Here is a 17,799-nt window from a genome sequence, read left to right as displayed (position 1 = left end):
TATAAATATATATGTAAATATACTATACTATAATATATGTTGTAATATACAACAAAATAAAACATATGCAAATTTATATGTTTATTTATATATTTATATACTTATATATGTTAAAATATATACTATATAGAAGTAGGATCAGTTGGTATAAAGGAACATTGACCGTTTTTCAAAATATTTATGTATTTATTTTGAGGAGGGGGAGGGGCAGAAAGGAGGGAGAGAGACAATCCCAAGCAGGCTCCAGGCTGTTAGCGCAGAGCCTGATGTGGGGCTGGAACTCACAAACTGTGAGATCACGACCTGAGCCAAAATCAGTAGTCGGACACTTAACCAAATGAGCCACCCAGGTGCCCCAAGGAGCACTGAGTATTCTTGTAACCTGGATCGCCAGTCCCGAACTAGGACCAGTGTATACCAGTAAGTACAGGGTAATCCCCATGTTCCCCTTCTTTCCCTTCCACCTACACTCAGCATCCTTAGGTTCACTAGGTTAGATGTCTTTTTCCTTTCCTGGCATCCATGCACCCCGCTAGGTGGTGTAACAAGGGGCGCTCTAGTAACTTCTTCCTCTCTGCCTGCCACTGCTCACCAGGCACTGTCATTGTCCCCAGATCCCTCCTCTGAACCTGTCTAGGATCTGGCATAGCCAGGGCTTACATGCCTGAGGTTTCTCCCTGGAGCACAATCCAGCAGGAGAAAGTGCCACCACCTGAGAACGCACTCCTGCGATGGGCACCAGGCCCCATTTGCACCATCTATACAGTGTCACTCTGTGTGTGTGTGTGTGTGTGTGTGTGTGTGTGTGTGTGTTTACAGATCTGGGAGGAAGGAGATCTTGTTTTAGGCTATTTTATCATGGGACCCCCTGAACTAGACATTCCCTCATATTTAATTAAAAGGAAGAAAAGCTGTTGTGTATCATACAGTTGATAAAATGTAAGCAACATGACTTCATTATAGGAGCAGATGAAAATCTCTACTCCTGTGAATGTGTAACACTGACTGGCTGTTCAGTAGCCGGCCCATGTGCAAATTCAACCAAACAGATCTGGCCATGCACAGAACTGTTTGTTCATACTAGTTTTCAGAACTTGGTAACTCTAGCTCATGAGACATTTTTAAAAAGCAACTTTGTTCAATAGAAAAAATAAGTTGATTACAGTGGCTGTACCAATAAAATGTCTGTAAGCCAGAGAGAACCTGGCAAGACCAAAACGACAAGGGTAGGTAACTGTGACTACAAGGGTAGTCACAGTTGTGACTTCCTCTTTTCTATGACTTTCAACCCGGAGAACCTCAGTAGCTTCAGCACACTTTCTGGGCACCTCCTGTTATAGAGCTATACGTTCTAGCATGTGGCCCAAATGCTGGAGTCATTCTGTTTCCCCAAAGCTGCCCTCTTGGGCACCCAGAAGCTGGAGCCTGAAGCTTGTGTAGGATTTGGGAAACTGGCACGAAGCGAATGGGATAGGGTGTGTTTGGGGAATGCCAAGCAGGTAGGCTTGTCCAGAGCCGAGAGGTTCTGTGAGGTTCAGAGGCCACAGCCCTGAGTCTCGAACACCAGGCTATCGAGTGTGGACTTGGAGGAGCCGCTGGAGGTGGGGGCATGGGGAGGAGGAGGGGAGATCAGAGTGGCAGAAAGACGAACATGCACGAGACAATAAATTGGAAAAGACCAAGAAGCTGACAAGCGATGGGAGGGGACTGTGTCAGTCGCACAGACTGGTTGGAGGGCAGAGCTCTCACACACAGCAGCCCCAGTTAAGAGGCATTGCTGCAGTTATTAGGGTCGGGGCAGATTATAATAGAGCTAAAGGGAAGAGGTCAAGGAGTGGGTGTGGAAGGAAGACTCCTCCACAGCATCTGGGCTAAAGCTGCTTACAGGAAAACACGAAGTTCTGAGATCTTGAAGGTTTTCTTTATGTTGTTTCTCACTTGTATATATATATATGGAGAGGGAGATGGATATATATATATATATATATATATATGTATATATATGTTTATGTTGTTCACTGTGTGGCTGAAATCAAGAGAGATTGATTTCACAGGTGTTGCTCTGTGCCAGGCGTGTTCTGGGTGGGGTAAGGAACACAGTTGCCAGTAGGGGCCTACCGTCTGGAGATACCCCGTGTCCAGATAATAGTATTCTGATGCCTCATTCTTCTACCATGGAAATCATGGTATTTACACACGTTCAATGCTGCATTCAGTTCTGCCTACCATATACTTAATAGCATTTTGAGAGGGTGACTGTAGCTGCTCAGAGGAACCGAGGCATCGCTGCCTATGTGCCAAGTACAAGTATTAATACAGAACTGGAGATACGACTTTGTAAAATGGCAGGAGTAAAGAAGTTTAAACTGTGTAGGTTTACTGAATTCTAGAATGCTAGGATTTCAGGAGAGCCCCCCAAAAGTTGGAAAAAGACAAATATAGGCCAGACAAAAGGCAAGACCCCCTAAATGCCAGTAGTAAATTGTATCGCCCAAGGAGGTGACAGACAGAAATAGGGATTTGTCAATGTTGGTCTTGAATGAATTATCAGGAGGTGTTAGGTTCATGTCTGACTTCTAAAGCCTAGCATTTGGGAAGGTATAACATGAGAGTGGAGGTAGACTACTAGAATCACCTCCATCATAAAGTTTGTTGTGGTCTCCATCATACCCCCTTCCTAGGGAATGGGGAAGAGTCTTCTATATATGTCATAATCACAACCAAGCTCTGATTGCCCTGGTGTCTTGTCTGTCCTCTTGCGTTTTGACAACATCATGTACACAGCTGCTTTACTGTAATTGAAGAAATCTCAAGGTATCACATTTATAGTTAGGTAATTTATAGGTATATAATGTAACTATTTTTTAACCTTTTTTTTTAAGTTTATTTATTTATTTTGAGAGAGAGAGAACACAAGCCAGGGAGGGGCAGAGAGAGAGGGAGAGAGAAAATCCCAAGAAGGCTCCACACTGTCAGTGCAGAGCCCGACCAGGGCTGAATCTCACCAACTGTGAGACCATGACCTGAACCGAAACCAAGGGTCAGTTGCTTAATGGACTGAGCCGCCCAGGAGCCCCTATAATGTAACTGTTAAAACCCAGATTGTCTTGAACTAACATTCCTACTTTTTCTTATTCCTTTGTATTTCCAACCTTTCTGCTTTACAGCTTGACCCATTTGAATTTGAGTTTAATCCATAGAGAAATACATTCTTTCCCTGCTTCAGATACAACATTTTTTACTGTTTTGTGACATCCAGATAACATGGTTCGCTTCCTTCCCCTCTTCTCATGTCCGGCTCACTTCTCTGGCCTCGAAGCCTTCAAGTGTCACCCCAGAGGGTCCTTCACACCCTAGTCGCCTCCCTCCTTTGCCCAGTGCATCTCCTGAGTTATCTTCTTCCTTTTTCTCAGAGAAAATTTCTTAGTAATGTTAGTCCTCATGGCCCTCGTCATTCCCTGCTCCATTCCTTCACTTTGGCTTGCGTTTGGGAGAAGGAAAGTGAATTAAACCAAGAGAGATGACTCAGACATTTTGAGCCCGGATGGTTCAGAAAATGATACTATCATCATTAGAAATTAGAGAGTTATACAAGGAACTCATTTGGTGAGAGAAGGAAATTAATTACGTAATTAGTCTTAACTGAAAATTTTAAAGTGCCAGCAGAATAGCCAAGTGGGGCTGTCCAGTAAGCGACTGCAGTTATGAACGGGTGCTTAGCAGAGAAAGTAAAGCTGAGAAAACAGATTTAGGGCCGTCTGCATGGAGGTGATAGTTGAAGTCAAGAAAGACTAAGGGGAGGGGTGACTGGGTGGCTCAGTCGGTTAAGCGGCCGACTTCGGCTCAGGTCATGATCTCACGGTCCGTGAGTTCGAGCCCCACGTCGGGCTCTGTGCTGACAGCTCAGAGCCTGGAGCCTGTTTCAAATTCTGTGTCTCCCTCTCTCTGATCCTCCCCCGTTCATGCTGTCTCTCTCTGTCTCAAAAATAAATAAACGTTAAAAATAAATAAATGAATAAATAAAAATAAAAAAGAAAGACCAAGGGGAGAGTATAGAAAGTTAGTAGAGGAGGTCAGAGAACAGATTCTATAAAATGGCCACATTTATGGAATGGGGGAAGAAAAGAGAAAATGCAGAGGCCCGGAAACTATGTACAGGAGAGTAGAGATCTTAAAAGCACGGACTGGGTTGGTCAGCTCCGGGAAATGCTGTGGAGAGCACCCACGGGAAGAGGGCACGTGTTCTTCGTGTGGAGAAGTTGGAGTAGGTGGGTGCGATGGAGTCATGCTCCAGTGCTCCGTGCTGTCTTGGAAGCTTGTAGGAGTTCTTTATCCCTGTTTTTTTGTTTTGTTTTTGTTTTTGTTTTTTGTTTTTTTTAATGAAAAGGTGTTTTGATGTAATTGATTTTTTCAAAAAATGTCTAAGCCCCAGAGTAGACTCCCTGCTTTGAGTCATTGGAGTTCACTGCTGTATTCTGTGTGTGGCCCTCCTCCACCCCGTCTTCAAAAGCCTGAAGGTCCATTTGGCTTTGTACCCAGTGCTGGGACAGGGCTGTCTAGTGAAGAGAGCACACGCCTGAGCTGGCCTTTGGTCTCTGACCCTAGCAGCGCTTCTCAGCCTCTGAGCCCTGCTTTCCTCGTGTTTAAAGGACCAGCGTAACATGTAGTTGGGAAAATTAATGAGCTAATCAAAGCACTAGAATGGGATATGGCACATAGTTGGTACTCAGCAGAAATTTATTAAATAAAATAAAATAAAATCAGAGTTTCCAAAACCTGAAGTTTTAATTGAATAGCAATTTCTTCTGATGAGAAAAAAAAAATTAATCACAAGAAATTAAGATGATAGAAGTAGATTTCAAATCTTGGATCTTTTTATGTTCTTCCGTCTTTGACAAACTCTGTGGAGAACCATGCTGAATAGAAACTAAAATCTGGAAGGGGGTGCTATATTGGCAACGTAGGATTCTGGGTACTTCACGGACCCCAAATTCTCAGAGTCAACTATTCTCTGCTTCAAGGATTTAGGGAATTTAAGTGATGCCTTTGTCTGAAGGCTGGAGATTCAGTGAAGCGGTGATTTACATTATGTTAGTGATTAACAACTGTACCTGTAAATCTTGCTTGGGGTCCTTTAAATCTCCTGTTAGTTATATTTAGTCATTTTAAGATGTATTTAGGTAGTTAATTATTATGAGTATGCACACTTAACTAGGAAAGTATGTTAACTCCCTTTCTGTGGCTTACCCTGCCTATGGGAAATCTACCTCTCAGACCATAAAATCAGAAACAAGGCAATAACTTCCACCTGATGGAACCTTGTTCTGGTTATTGGAGGAAATAAACTGCATACCTATAAAATGAGAGCAAATATTCCCATGCTTATATTTCTTAAATTCTTATAATTTTCTTGGAGATTTGATGATTAAGCAGAAATATTTTTAAAGCATCTTTTTTAAAGGTTTTGTTTGAGTAGGAAGAGGCAAATGAGGTAATTTATTTTCTTATTGTTTTAATTGAGGCATATAATTTACGATCCAATGAAATGCTCAGATCTTATATGTTTGATGAGTTTTTTTATATATGATTTCTTGTCAAATTGGCTTCCATACAACACCCAGTGCTCATCCCAACAAGTGCCCTCCTTAATGCCCATCACCCACTTTCCCCTCTACCCCACCCCCCATCAACCCTTAATTTATTCTCTGTTTTTAAGAGTCTCTTATGGTTTGCCTCCTTCCCCCTCTGTTTATAACTTTTTCCCCTTCCCCTCCCCCAATGTTTGATGAGTCAAAAGCATACAGGGGGGTGGGAGGGAGGGGAGGGTGGGTGATGGGTATTGAGGAGGGCACCTTTTGGGATGAGCACTGGGTGTTGTATGGAAACCAATTTGACAATAAACTTCATATATTGAAAAAAAAAAAGCATACAGCCGTGTAATCCACACCCCTGTCAAAATTCAGAAGATTTCTATCACCTCAGAAATTTCCTCCCACCGCTTCCCAGTTAATTCCTATTCTCCTACCCACAAAGGGAACCATTTTTCTGATGTCTTTCACCATAGATGAGCTCTGCCTATTCTAGAATTTAACAAAAATGGAATATATGGTGTGTGCTTTTTTGTGTCTGGCTTGTTTTCTTTAACTTTTATTTCGAACCAAATATAGGTTCACAAGATGTTGCAAAAATAGTACAGAGGAGTCCTGTGTACCCCTCACCCAGCTTCTCCCAGTGGTGACATTTTACATAACTATCGTACATTATGAAAACCAGGAAATTGAATTGTATAGTACAGTTAACTAGAGTACTATTTCTGGTTCAATTTGCTTATCAGTATATTGTTTTTGAGATGAAATGAAACTTTTTTTGTCACAATCTTTGGTATTGGCCACTAGGCTTGCTAATTTTGTAATGATGTATTTGTTAGTGGAGAGGGGACCAGCATTTGCTACTTAGGAGGCTTCTTTCCTATAAGGAATACCCAGTATAACTAAAAAAACCTAATCAGCCAACTGGCATGGGGGGGGTGGCAGTCATAGCCCTGGCCCTTCCTCTTCACTTCTCCTCCCTTTCTTGGGAAAGACCTATGAATAGGTAACTCTTGCTCACCTCAGATTCTCCAGGGGTAGCATATCTAAAGATTTGGGGAGGGGCGCCTGGGTGGCTCAGTCGGTTAAGCGTCCGACTTCGGCTCAGGTCATGATCTCATGGCTTGTGAGTTTGAGCCCCGCATCGGGCCCTGCACTGACAACTCAGAGCCTGGAGCCTGCTTCAGATTCTGTGTCTCCCTCTCTCTGCCCCTCCCTGACTCATATTCTGTCTCTCTGTCTCTCAAAAATAAATAAACATTAAAAAAATAAATAAAACAAGTAAAAAGATTTGAGGAGACTCAGAGACTCCAGACATGTAATGTAGCGTCTTGGGTTTGAACTTAGAAATAAGAGAAAAACTAAGGCAGATGGGGATGGGGAGAAAGTTATCATCATGGTTGGAACTTATAATTTATAGGTGAGGCAGACATACATTCTCAACCTGAATCCCTGAATTAGACCATCACAAGCTGTATCTGCCTCAGAAGGAGCAGAGGAGAGCATCCTGTGCTCCCTAGTCAGGAAGTAAGGGATGGAGACGGGTCGGGAGTATTATGCTAGAGAGTATCTCTTCACAAGGAAGGAACATCAAGAGTGGGAAATAAATATTCCTATGCCTACTGTTTCTGGGAAGAAACATTTACTTCTTTAAAAAAATTTTTTTTTTAATGTTTACTTATTTTTGAGAGAAAGACAGAGAAAGAGCTTCAGTGGGGAAGGGGCAGAGAGAGAGGGAGACACAGAATCCAAAGCAGGCTTCAGGCTGTAAGCTGTCAGCACAGAGTCCGACCTGGGACTCGAACCCACGGGCTGTGAGATCATGACCTGAGCCTAAGTCTGTCACTTAATCAACTGAGCTACCCAGGCACCCCTTAAAAAAAAGTTTTTTTAATGATGATTTACTTTTGAGACAGAAAGACAGAGTGGGAGTGAGCGAGGGGCAGAGAGAGGGAGACACAGAATCCGAAGCAGGCTCCAGGCTCTGAGCTGTCAGCACAGAGCCTGATGAGGGGCTCAAACCCACGAACCGTGAGATCATAACCTGAACCAAAGTCCAGTGCTTAACCGACTGAGCCACCTAGGCATCTGACACTTGCTTCTTAATTACTGTCATATCTGCTCAGCCTCATCTCTTCGTTGTAGACATATCAGTTCTGGCAATAAAGAAATGTCACTAACTTCAACATGTAATTAGGAAAATTGGTGTTATTACTTGGTAGTTCTTGGTATTACATTATCTTTTTCCGATTCATTTTCCTCATTTTACCATATTGACATACTACATAGTTTATATAACATTCAAAACTTCAAGTATGCTGATACATGTAATAGCTGCAACTAGCAGAATCAGCTACCTCCTCATTTTACCAAAGTAACTGACACAGAGACAGTAAATGAAGAAACAATCACGAACACAGGCGAGTGTTAGTCTCTGAGCAAGGCATTGGGTGTTTGAGGAGGACGGAACCACTTCCTGCTGAAGTAGGACACCCATGATAGGAATGTGCCAAGTGGGCTCCATAGCCAGGCACCAAGCATTATCAAGGATTATGAATTATTATCACTTTCATGTGCATATATCTTAACTCCAATAAAACGCTTAGGAATTTGGGTGCTGGTGGTTTCATGTGTAGGTGGCATCATTGATTTCTCTCATCTCAGCCAGAACTGTATTAATCATATATGAGACAATATGAAACTTCTTGGGTTACCACAGAGGCTCTGGGTTAGGCATATATTGTGGTCGCATTTGGGCACAAATCCAAAAAATGAGTGTGCTTTTATTAATAGAGGGAGATGGTTTTGCTGAGGTTGGAAAATGGTGTGGCTTTGGCTCTTAAATCATTTTACACTGTCTGTGGTCTCTGGCGGCTGTGTTTATTCTTTCACATCATCAGCGGGAAGTGAACCATTTTGCAGTTGGCAGTTAAGTCGGGATAAAGCTCGAGGGATTTTGGTTATGGATATTCCAGGTGATTGAGAAATAAAATGAATGCTTTTAGAGACAGCCAAAAGGAGGGGGAGACAACAAACAAGGAGTCAGAGCTTAGGATGTTCACCTACCTGGTAGCCGGTGGACTTTCTGAGCCTCAGTTTTCTCATCTGAAAAGTGGGGCTCATAATACCTTTCCTGTCTGCCTTAGGGGGCTGGTATAGGGAGCAAATGAGATCACGTTCACAGGATAGATTTAAAAACCATAAAGTAAGCTGCTCAAATTCCTTCCATGATAGCATTCAATATAGAAAAATAACTAAAACTGAATCTTGATGCCGATTTTGGTAGAGGAAACATAATAATTTTCAAATTAATGGTGCAGTCTTCAGTTGTGTTGTGTTCAAAAGGTTTCTTTGAAACCTGGTTTTTTTGAAATAGGGAAAAGTGTTTCTCCAAGGAACAATACCATGATTGATGGTGAAGTTCCAGGGCCAGCCAAAAAGCCTGTTGAACTTCTGCTGCACCACAACGGGAGTTCTGTGGTGGACTGTGATCTGCAAGCCCTTCTGCGCTGGAGCAGTCCTCAGGGTGGAATGCCTTCTAGGGCAGAGGCTGATTAGTCCCCTGGGGGCTGAGGATTCTGATGGATGAAGGTCCAAAGGGAAGAGAGAAGGCTGTCCTCTCTGGAAATGCACAGTACGTGGAGGCTCAAGTCAACCAAACAGCCCACCCTGCCGTGTGCCCCCCTGCCCCTTGCCCCTGCAGGAGAGGCTGCAGGAATGAGGCCCCAGCTGCTGGGCCTATGCTGTCATTCTTTTAAATATTTTTTTTAATGTTTATTCATTTTTGAGAGAGAGAGACAGAGTGTAAGTAGGGGAGGGGCAGAGAGAGAGGGAGACACAGAATCCAAAGCAGGCTCCAGGCTCTGAGCTGTCAGCACAGAGCCTGACGTGGGGCTCGAACCCATGAACCGTGAGATCATGACCTGAGCCAAAGTCAGATGCTGAACTGACTGAGCCATCCAGGTGCCCTGTGCTGTCATTCTTAAATCCTGTGATGTAAATCAGGAAGGCCTCATATTTTAAGACAATGATTTCTTGTGTTTGCTGAAGTATTTCAATTAATAGTTGAGAACATAATTTGAAATTGATAATTAAGTGCCTATAATGAAAAAGTGCCTATTTGAAAAAAAATAGGTGCTTTTGAATTCTAATTTTACTGTACTAAAATGCTGTTTATAAATTATAAAAGCTTCATGAATCATCTCATCACTTCTCCATGTAATCTTTCCCTTTAAAATGCGTCTCCCATGGGGCACCTGGGTGGCTCAGTTGGTTAGGCGTCCAGCTTCAGCTCAGGTCATGATCTCACAGTCTGTGAGTTCGAGCCCCATGTTGGGCTCTGTGCTGACAGCTGAAAGCCTGGAGCCTGCTTCGGATTCTGTGTCTCCCCCTCTCTCTGCCCCTCCCCCACTCATGCTCTGTCTCTCTCTGTCTCAAAAATAAGTAAACATTTTTAAAAAATTAAAAAAATAAAATAAAGTGCATCTCCCAGTGTTGACTACACAGTGAGAACGTTCAGTGCTAGATAGGACAGCTTTGCCAAAGCCATCAGGTGTTTTCTTGGAGATTCTGATGGAGGGTGAGGCCCAGTACCTCTTATGAACAAGAAATTTGGGGAAACTGGAGAGAAGAAGCTGCCTCAGAAAAAATGAGCACCATAAAGTTGTAGAGTGTAGCTCTGTCATTTTTCAGGAGTAAATTAGTAACGGGAATCACACCAGAATGTTTCTTTCTTGATATATACCAAAAATGTGGGCGATGCCTCAGACATCATCTAACCACTACTAATAAGCAAGGACGACTAAATTCTTATTAATCATCTTGGGAGATGATCAGTTCTATATTCTTCTCCTTTTTCTTCTTCCCACTGCTTGCCTCGCTGCCCCCATGCAGTTGCACTGTTAGGAGACAGGAAAAAAAGAATCGAAACTCATGTTCTTTGGTTTGCTATTTCTTTGTGAGATGACACCTGGGAACTGCTCCTTTAGAAGCTCAACAGGCATCTATGTAACCATGTCACTTGCGCTTCTTTTTTGTGTCCCAAAATAAAACAGAAAACAATATAAATTACAATGGAAAGTTAAGAGATGGATACACTTCCACGAGCATAAAGCTTGGATTTTGGTGAACTCCTGTTTTAGGGACAGGCCCATTGGGTGGGCTTTCCAGGGGGGATGGAAAACTCATTAGTGATTTCTGCAAATATATCTCTGTTAAAAGTTGGAGCAAGGCTGAGAGTTAAGTGGGTTGACTAGAAATTTGCCTTTACTGTCACGGCAGTATTTAACTAGACTCTCCTCCCACTGATCTTTTACATTTTTCCCAGAAACAGCCCCTTGTCTGTGCTCCGTGGTCAGCCCCACCCCCACCCAGCAGTGAGATTGGTGGCTCCCTGCCAGCCTCTCAAAATGGGGGGCCTGCATTGCTTCCTCCCCCTGGTGACCTCCTCCTGATCTGCAGCCCTCAGGGCTTTGAGCTCTGGTTTACCACCAGGCCTCTGTTAATCCCCTGCACTTTTTTTGCCAGAGTCTTCTTAAAGGGGAAGGTCCTCCTTTTCTGCTCCCTTGTCCCTTCAGCTCCTTGTCCTCCTTTTCTTCTTTCTCCTCCTCATCTCCTTTTTATCCCCTTCTTCTGTGCTTCATCCTGCCAGCTTTTTGTGGGCTTTTTATTTACTATCTTCATAGTAGAAAGAAGAATAAGAAACCATTTGTATACAAAGGAGCTCACAGTGGGAGAGAGGGTTCATGAAACCGTGGCTTTGCTTCTGTGCTGGGCATGGTACAGGCATGAACAGGATGGTCTGTTAGCCTACAGGAGATCGTGACCAGGTGCCGAAAAGTCTGCACAGAAAAGTTTTCCACAGAAAAGTAACCCTGAGCTGGTCCAGGGGATGGGCAGGCTGGAGAAGAAGTGGGAAAGGGATTGAAGAGGCCATTCTGGACTTGTCAAAGGATGTGAGTGTGGTGCAGCATTTGAAAAGAGGAAGGGGGACAAGAGGTGAGCTTGGAGGCGTGAACTACACTGTGAAGAGTGAGCACCCTTAAGATATGCATTGTGCCTGATAGGCCAGCAGAAGTCAGAGGAGGCCTTTGAACAGGGAAGGTTAGAGTTTGAGATGCTTCCTGTGGCCACAGGGAGTCATGTGGAGAGATGAACAAGGCAGGGGAGAGGCTGGAAAGAGCCTGTTGAGAGGTCTGTAGAGTTTGGGAAGGAGGTGACACAGGCTTAAATGGAACCAGCAATCCCGGTGATGGAAAGAAGAGGAAGAACAGGTGACCCTTAGGTGTGAAGGGGGAAGAGTTTAGCGCCTAGAAAGGAGCTGCTATAATCAATAAGATGGAATAGAGAATGCACAGACAACTGGGCCCCCTCCAGGAAGTCCATTTTTCTTTCATCCGTTATTTTTTATTCCTCTGCTCCTTTAAAATCACCTTAAAATCTACTTCAGAGATATTGTCTGATTAATTCGGGGCTTTCTGATATCCTAACCTTTCTATTTATCCCAGTCTTTCCTTTATAGGTATTCACCCATTCAGTCATTCCATCCACAAATGTTTATTGAGGACCCACTGTGTGCCAGGCACTGGCTTTGGGCATAGGGGCACAATGATGAAAAGACTGTGCATAGGCCCTCACTAAAGCTTCGAGTATAGAGGAGTGGACAGACAATAAAACATAATACTAAATAACCTAACATTAAACAGCTTGTGGGGGGGTGTAAGGTAGGAGATGAAGTTTGAGGGGTTGGTGAGAGTCAGATCATACAGGGCCTTGTAGACCATGGTCTGAAGATGGAATCTTATCCCAGGAGAAGTGGACAAAAAGCTAGTAGGGCTTGTGGTGACAGAAAGCAGAAAGACATGGTTCTGGGATGTCACTGAGGTTGGGGCTTGAACAACCAGGTTGACGGTAGTGGCATAGATTGAGGTGTTACTGTGTATTTTTCAAGTATGTGGCTCATGTTGCACTTAAGTTATTCTACCAGCATCACAGCTAACACACCTGGCAATACTTGGTGTCACATCTCACTCAGCTCTGCACACTCCCCACAATGTGACACGTGCAGTACATGGAGAGGCCATGTCACATGTAAACGTGTGCCTCCACTCTTGACTTGGGCCATTGAATCAAAGCTGCGTTTGGGAGTAGAAGAACCTTGAGCTGTTTTAACTTTTTCTAATGAGGTAAGAAAAATGGTCGAGAGAGGGAAAAACTGAGGCCGAAACAAGAAAATAAAAGCTAAGAAAACTGTTCCTTTTGCTGACAGCAGAGGCTGGATGTGGGGAACAAGAGGATGGCAGTAGATCGAGGTGCCCAATCCGTGAAGCCTTAGGGACCAGGGAAGAGGACATGTTTCTGTGCGTGATGATTAGAATGCATGTTCCCTGGCGTCTGATGGCCTGGCTTCAGGTCAGGATTCACATGGGCATCTGAGCTCTTTGGACTCTGAGTTGGGAAAGCTTGTGAGTCATTCCTCGGGTTGATGTAAACAGCAGTGCTTGAGTGAGTGCCTGGGCTGTCTCTGGAGAAGGAGAACAGATAGAGCCAGGGTCTGATGATGAGAATTTTCCATTTTATGGTGGTGATGGCCTGGAAAGCCTAGAATGATTTATTAGCCTTCACACAAGACCATTCCTTAGCTTAGGAGACTATATTGTATAGATCCACGGTGAAGTGGAATGCTCAAGTGGTTTGTTTTCCCCTCCAATGTTTTGGATGCTGAAGCTTTCAGGGAATACTTTACTGAATTGCTGTGTAATTGAATTGACTTCAAAAGGCTTGAACACATTTACCTGAAGCATTATTTTTATTTTCTCTGATTTCAAGGTAGTTATATTTTAACAAAATCTTTTTGTTGCTGTTGTTACAAAGGAAAACTAATCAAAGATATGTACCTTAATAATTGTTTTTAAAGTTTATTTATGACTATAATGAAGCCTTGTATTTACATAATGCTTTACAATGCACAAAAACATTGTCCCATGTTTCCATTTTATACACACAACTACCCCAAGAGGTGAGCAGGGATTGGAACCCCTTTTCACAGATGAAAGGATGGGGAAGTTGTGCAATGAGTGGGTGCCTCAGTCACATAACTAGAAAGAGATTTGGGACTTGAATCTCTACCATTTGACTCTAAGGACAGGTATCTCTCTTCTGTATTTTGGGTGTGAAGTCCCACAAAAAATGTGGGAATGGGACACACGATATTTGAACTCCTGTTTGGTGATGGGCATTGGTAATGCCCTTCACACATCTTGTCTCATTGAATCCTCACAACTCTAGGGCAATTATCACCATCCCCACTTTATTGATGAGAAAAATGTTCCCCAGAAGGTTCACAAACTAACCAAAGCTAGTGAGTGGTGGGGCTGGGATTTGACCAGGAATCCAAATCCTGAGCTGACTCTTCTTAACCAAGAGCCTGTCTGTACTGTTCCATGAGGAAAGATCACACTGCATCAAAATCCTAGAGGAGAACACAGGCAGCAACTTCTTTGATCTTGGTCACAGCATCTTCTTACTAGACACATCACCAAAATCAAGGGAAAATGAAAGCAAACATTATTGGGACCTCGTTAAGATACAAAGCTTCTGCACAGTGAAAGAAACAATCAACAAAACTAAAAGGCAGCCTAAGGAATAGGAGGAGATGTTTGCAAACAATATATCTGATAATGGGTTCGTATCCAAAATCTATAAAAAAGTATCAAAGTCAACACCCAAAAGACAAACAACCCAGTTAAGAAATGAGCAGAAGCCCTGAATAGACACTTTTCAAAGAAGACATCCAGATGGCTAACAGACACATGAAAAGATGCTCAAGATCACTCATAATCAGGGAAATACAAATCAAAACCTTGATGAGATACCACCTCACACCTGTCAGAATGGCTAAAATTAACACAGGAAACAATAGGTATTGGCGAGGATGTGGAGAAAGGGGAACCCTCTTGCACTATCTGTGGGAATGCAAACTGGAGCAGCCACTCTGGAAGACATTATGGAACTTCCTCAAAAAACTAAAAATAGAACTACTCTATGACCCAGCATTTGTACTATTACCTAAAGAATACAAAAATACAGATTTGAAGGGGTACATGCACCCCAGTGTTTACAGCAGCATTTTCAACCGTAGCCAAACTGTGGAGAGAGCCCAAATGTTCACTGACTGATGAACGGATAAAGAAGATGTGGCATATATATACAATGAAACATTAGCCATAAAAAAGAATGAAATCTTGCCATTTGCAATGACGTGGATGGAGCTAGAATGTATTATGCTAAGCAAAATAAGTTAATCAGAGAAAGACAAATGCCACATGATTTTACTCATGTGTGAAATTTAAGAAACAAAACAGGTGAACATATGGGAAGGGGGGGAGAGAAGAAGGGGAAACCACAAGAGACTCTTAATGATAGAGAACAAACTGAGGGTTGATGGAGGATTGTGGGAGATGGGCTAGATGGGTGATGGGTATTAAGGAGGGCACTTGTTATGATGAGCACTGGGTGTTGTATGTAAGTGAAAAAGCACTGAATTCTACTTCTGAAACCAATATTGCACTGTATATTAACTAACTAAAATTTAAATTGAAAAGGAGAGACTTAAAAAATAAACGTATTACGGGGCGCCTGGGTGGCGCAGTCGGTTAAGCGTCCGACTTCAGCCAGGTCACGATCTCGCGCTCCGTGAGTTCGAGCCCCGCGTCGGGCTCTGGGCTAATGGCTCAGAGCCTGGAGCCTGTTTCCGATTCTGTGTCTCCCTCTCTCTCTGCCCCTCCCCCGTTCATGCTCTGTCTCTCTCTGTCCCAAAAATAAATAAACGTTGAAAAAAAAATTAAAAAATAAAATAAAATAAACGTATTAGGTAACAGCAGCATTAATTTTACTAAACTTTACTAAATTCAATTTACTAAATTATTCTCTTCTTCACTTTTAGACAAAGATAGCTCTCCTAAACATTTTTTATAAAATAAGACGAATATGCAAGAAATAAACTTGTCTCTTGGAAGAGAATGAAACTAAGTCTTAAATATCCTTTGGTCACAGCAATATTTGATGCTACTCTTAAGACTATGGACTGAGGGGCACCTGGGTGGTTCAGTCAGTTGAGAGTCCGACTTTGCCTCAGGTCATGATCTCACGGTCTGTGAGTTCAAGTCCCGCGTCGGGCTCTGTGCTGACAGCTCAGAGCCTGGAGTCTGATTTGGATTCTGTGTCTCCCTCTCTCTCTGCCCCTCCCCCACTCATGCTCTGTCTCTGTCTCAGAAATAAATAAACATTAAAAAAAAAAAGACTATGGACTGAGAGGTTTCTTTTTTTAATATTTTTCAAAAAGTTTGTTTTGAGAGAGAGTGTGCATGCACGTGTGTGCATGTGAGTGGGGGAGGGGCAGAGAGAGAGAGACAAAGAATCCCAAGCAGGCTCCCCACTGCTAGTGGGGTCCAATACGGGGCTCAAAATCACACCGTGGGATCATGACCTGAGTGGGAATCAGACGTTTAACCGACTGAACCACCCAGATGCCCCTGGAAATGAGATTTCTAATCTGTGAAACTGATGTCGCATGTCTCAGTGTGAAGTGAAAGTCTTATTATGGACAGCTAACAAACCCGGATGATGATCTATTTAACCCTAGGGTTTTGGTATAATAATTGCTTATTAACATGAATTTCTCATTCTTCACCTTTGAACCAAAGTAGGCTCTCTTTGTATCCATTTTTTTTTTTTTTCATGCTACTTGTCCTTAGGCCCATGTTCTCTGGTAGGAGATGCTTAAAAGGGGCTTGGTTTTGCTACTGATTTAATGAAGCTTGTAGGATGAATCGTGTTGTACTGATTAGTATTGCTGTATTTTCCAATTAAAAACAAAATGGCGCAAATGTGCTTTTATCCCAGATGACTGCTACACTGAGAAACTTGGTTGATTCACCACCAGCAAGAAGTAAGTTGCTAAGCATCAGTGCCCTCCCCCAGCTCTGCGCGGTGATGGGACAGTACATGGCTGACAAGGATGTCTGCACCAATATTGCCAGAATATTCAGGTAGGTGGACTAGGAAAACAAAGCAGCCTTACACAAATGCTAAGGCTTAAATTTGGGGGGGGGGTATCTTTAATATTTGCGTGTGTGTGGCTGGCAAGGAATCCTATTTTGCTTCTGCACCTAAAAAAAAAAAAAGTAAATCTAATGGCCTAAGTTCAAAAAAAATGATTTAAACTGATGACTCTCATATGGTTTTCTAATGCGATTCTAAATTCATCCATTGTAAGTCACCTTAGTTCTTTGGTGAGTCAGGAGTTATCCTAGGGTTTTTACACAAACAAAAATTCCTCTTAGCTTATTGGAGATAAATAGCTATATCACAAAACATGGTAAACTTTCTAGTACACTTGGAAACGGTACTTAAGGGTTTTAACTCAAAAAGGGGAACGTTGCTTAGAAAGTCTCATCTGACCTGATTTGTAAGAGAAGGTTATTTTATTTCAGTTGTTTGACTGAACTTTGGCTCACACATTCACTAATCATGTTCACACTTCACTCCAGGAATGATGACCATCTGAATCCAGGTTGCTTTAAAGCAAGATGTTTAATTTCAGAACAGTCTTTAAATTATTATATTTCCTCCCTCACTGCTCCTTGAGCCAATGTTTTAACATAATTATCTTTCTCAAGAGACCTGGGCATTTCTTGAACTTCACTGTAATTGTTTAGCAAAATAGAAAATTTCCTGAACACTGAATTGGTAATTGACCACAGTATGAGGATGAGTCCAGATTTGATTTTCAGCACTGTGCTTTCCTGCCTGGATACTTAATTTGGGGTACTTATCACTCTCATTTTGAAGCACTGTAAAATCATAAGTTTTGTGTTTATACATGGTGGCATGTAGGGATCCAATTTTCATTTTTTTTCCACGTGGATAGTCGGTTGTCCCAGCACTTTTTATTGAACATGGCATTTTGTTTTTGCACTGATTCTAAATGCCTAGTTAGTTAAACACAAGCAAGGTTCCTTATACTTGTAGGTCTGTTTCTAGGCACTTTGTTTGGTTCGTCCTCAGACCAGTACCACACAGTTTCCAGTGTTATAGATTTAAGTCTTGCTATAAGGTAAGATGAGTCCTTTGCCTCTTTTCTCCTTTAACGTCCAAATTCTTCCCTCTTTCTCATGAATTGGAGAATCAGCGAAGGTCTGGGATAGGAACT

The 17,799-nt window shown here is 42.6% G+C and overlaps 1 protein-coding gene across 1 annotated transcript in view; it reads left to right on the top strand.

Annotated features, from left to right (window-relative positions):
- Positions 1 to 17,799, top strand: part of ARMC2 (armadillo repeat containing 2) — a 95,134-nt gene that overhangs the window by 48,692 nt on the left and 28,643 nt on the right. The window contains exon 10 of the mRNA XM_047102467.1: positions 16,491 to 16,636. Within this exon, the coding sequence (XP_046958423.1) occupies positions 16,491 to 16,636 (146 nt within the window). The remainder of the gene's footprint in view (positions 1 to 16,490; positions 16,637 to 17,799) is intronic.

The sequence above is a fragment of the Lynx rufus genome, unplaced genomic scaffold (assembly GCF_022079265.1).
Source record: "Lynx rufus isolate CCGP_SWC_20201006 ecotype Redwood Valley unplaced genomic scaffold, mLynRuf1.p SCAF_6, whole genome shotgun sequence".
Taxonomy (NCBI): domain Eukaryota; kingdom Metazoa; phylum Chordata; class Mammalia; order Carnivora; family Felidae; genus Lynx; species Lynx rufus.
This window is presented reverse-complemented; position numbering and strand designations above follow the sequence as displayed.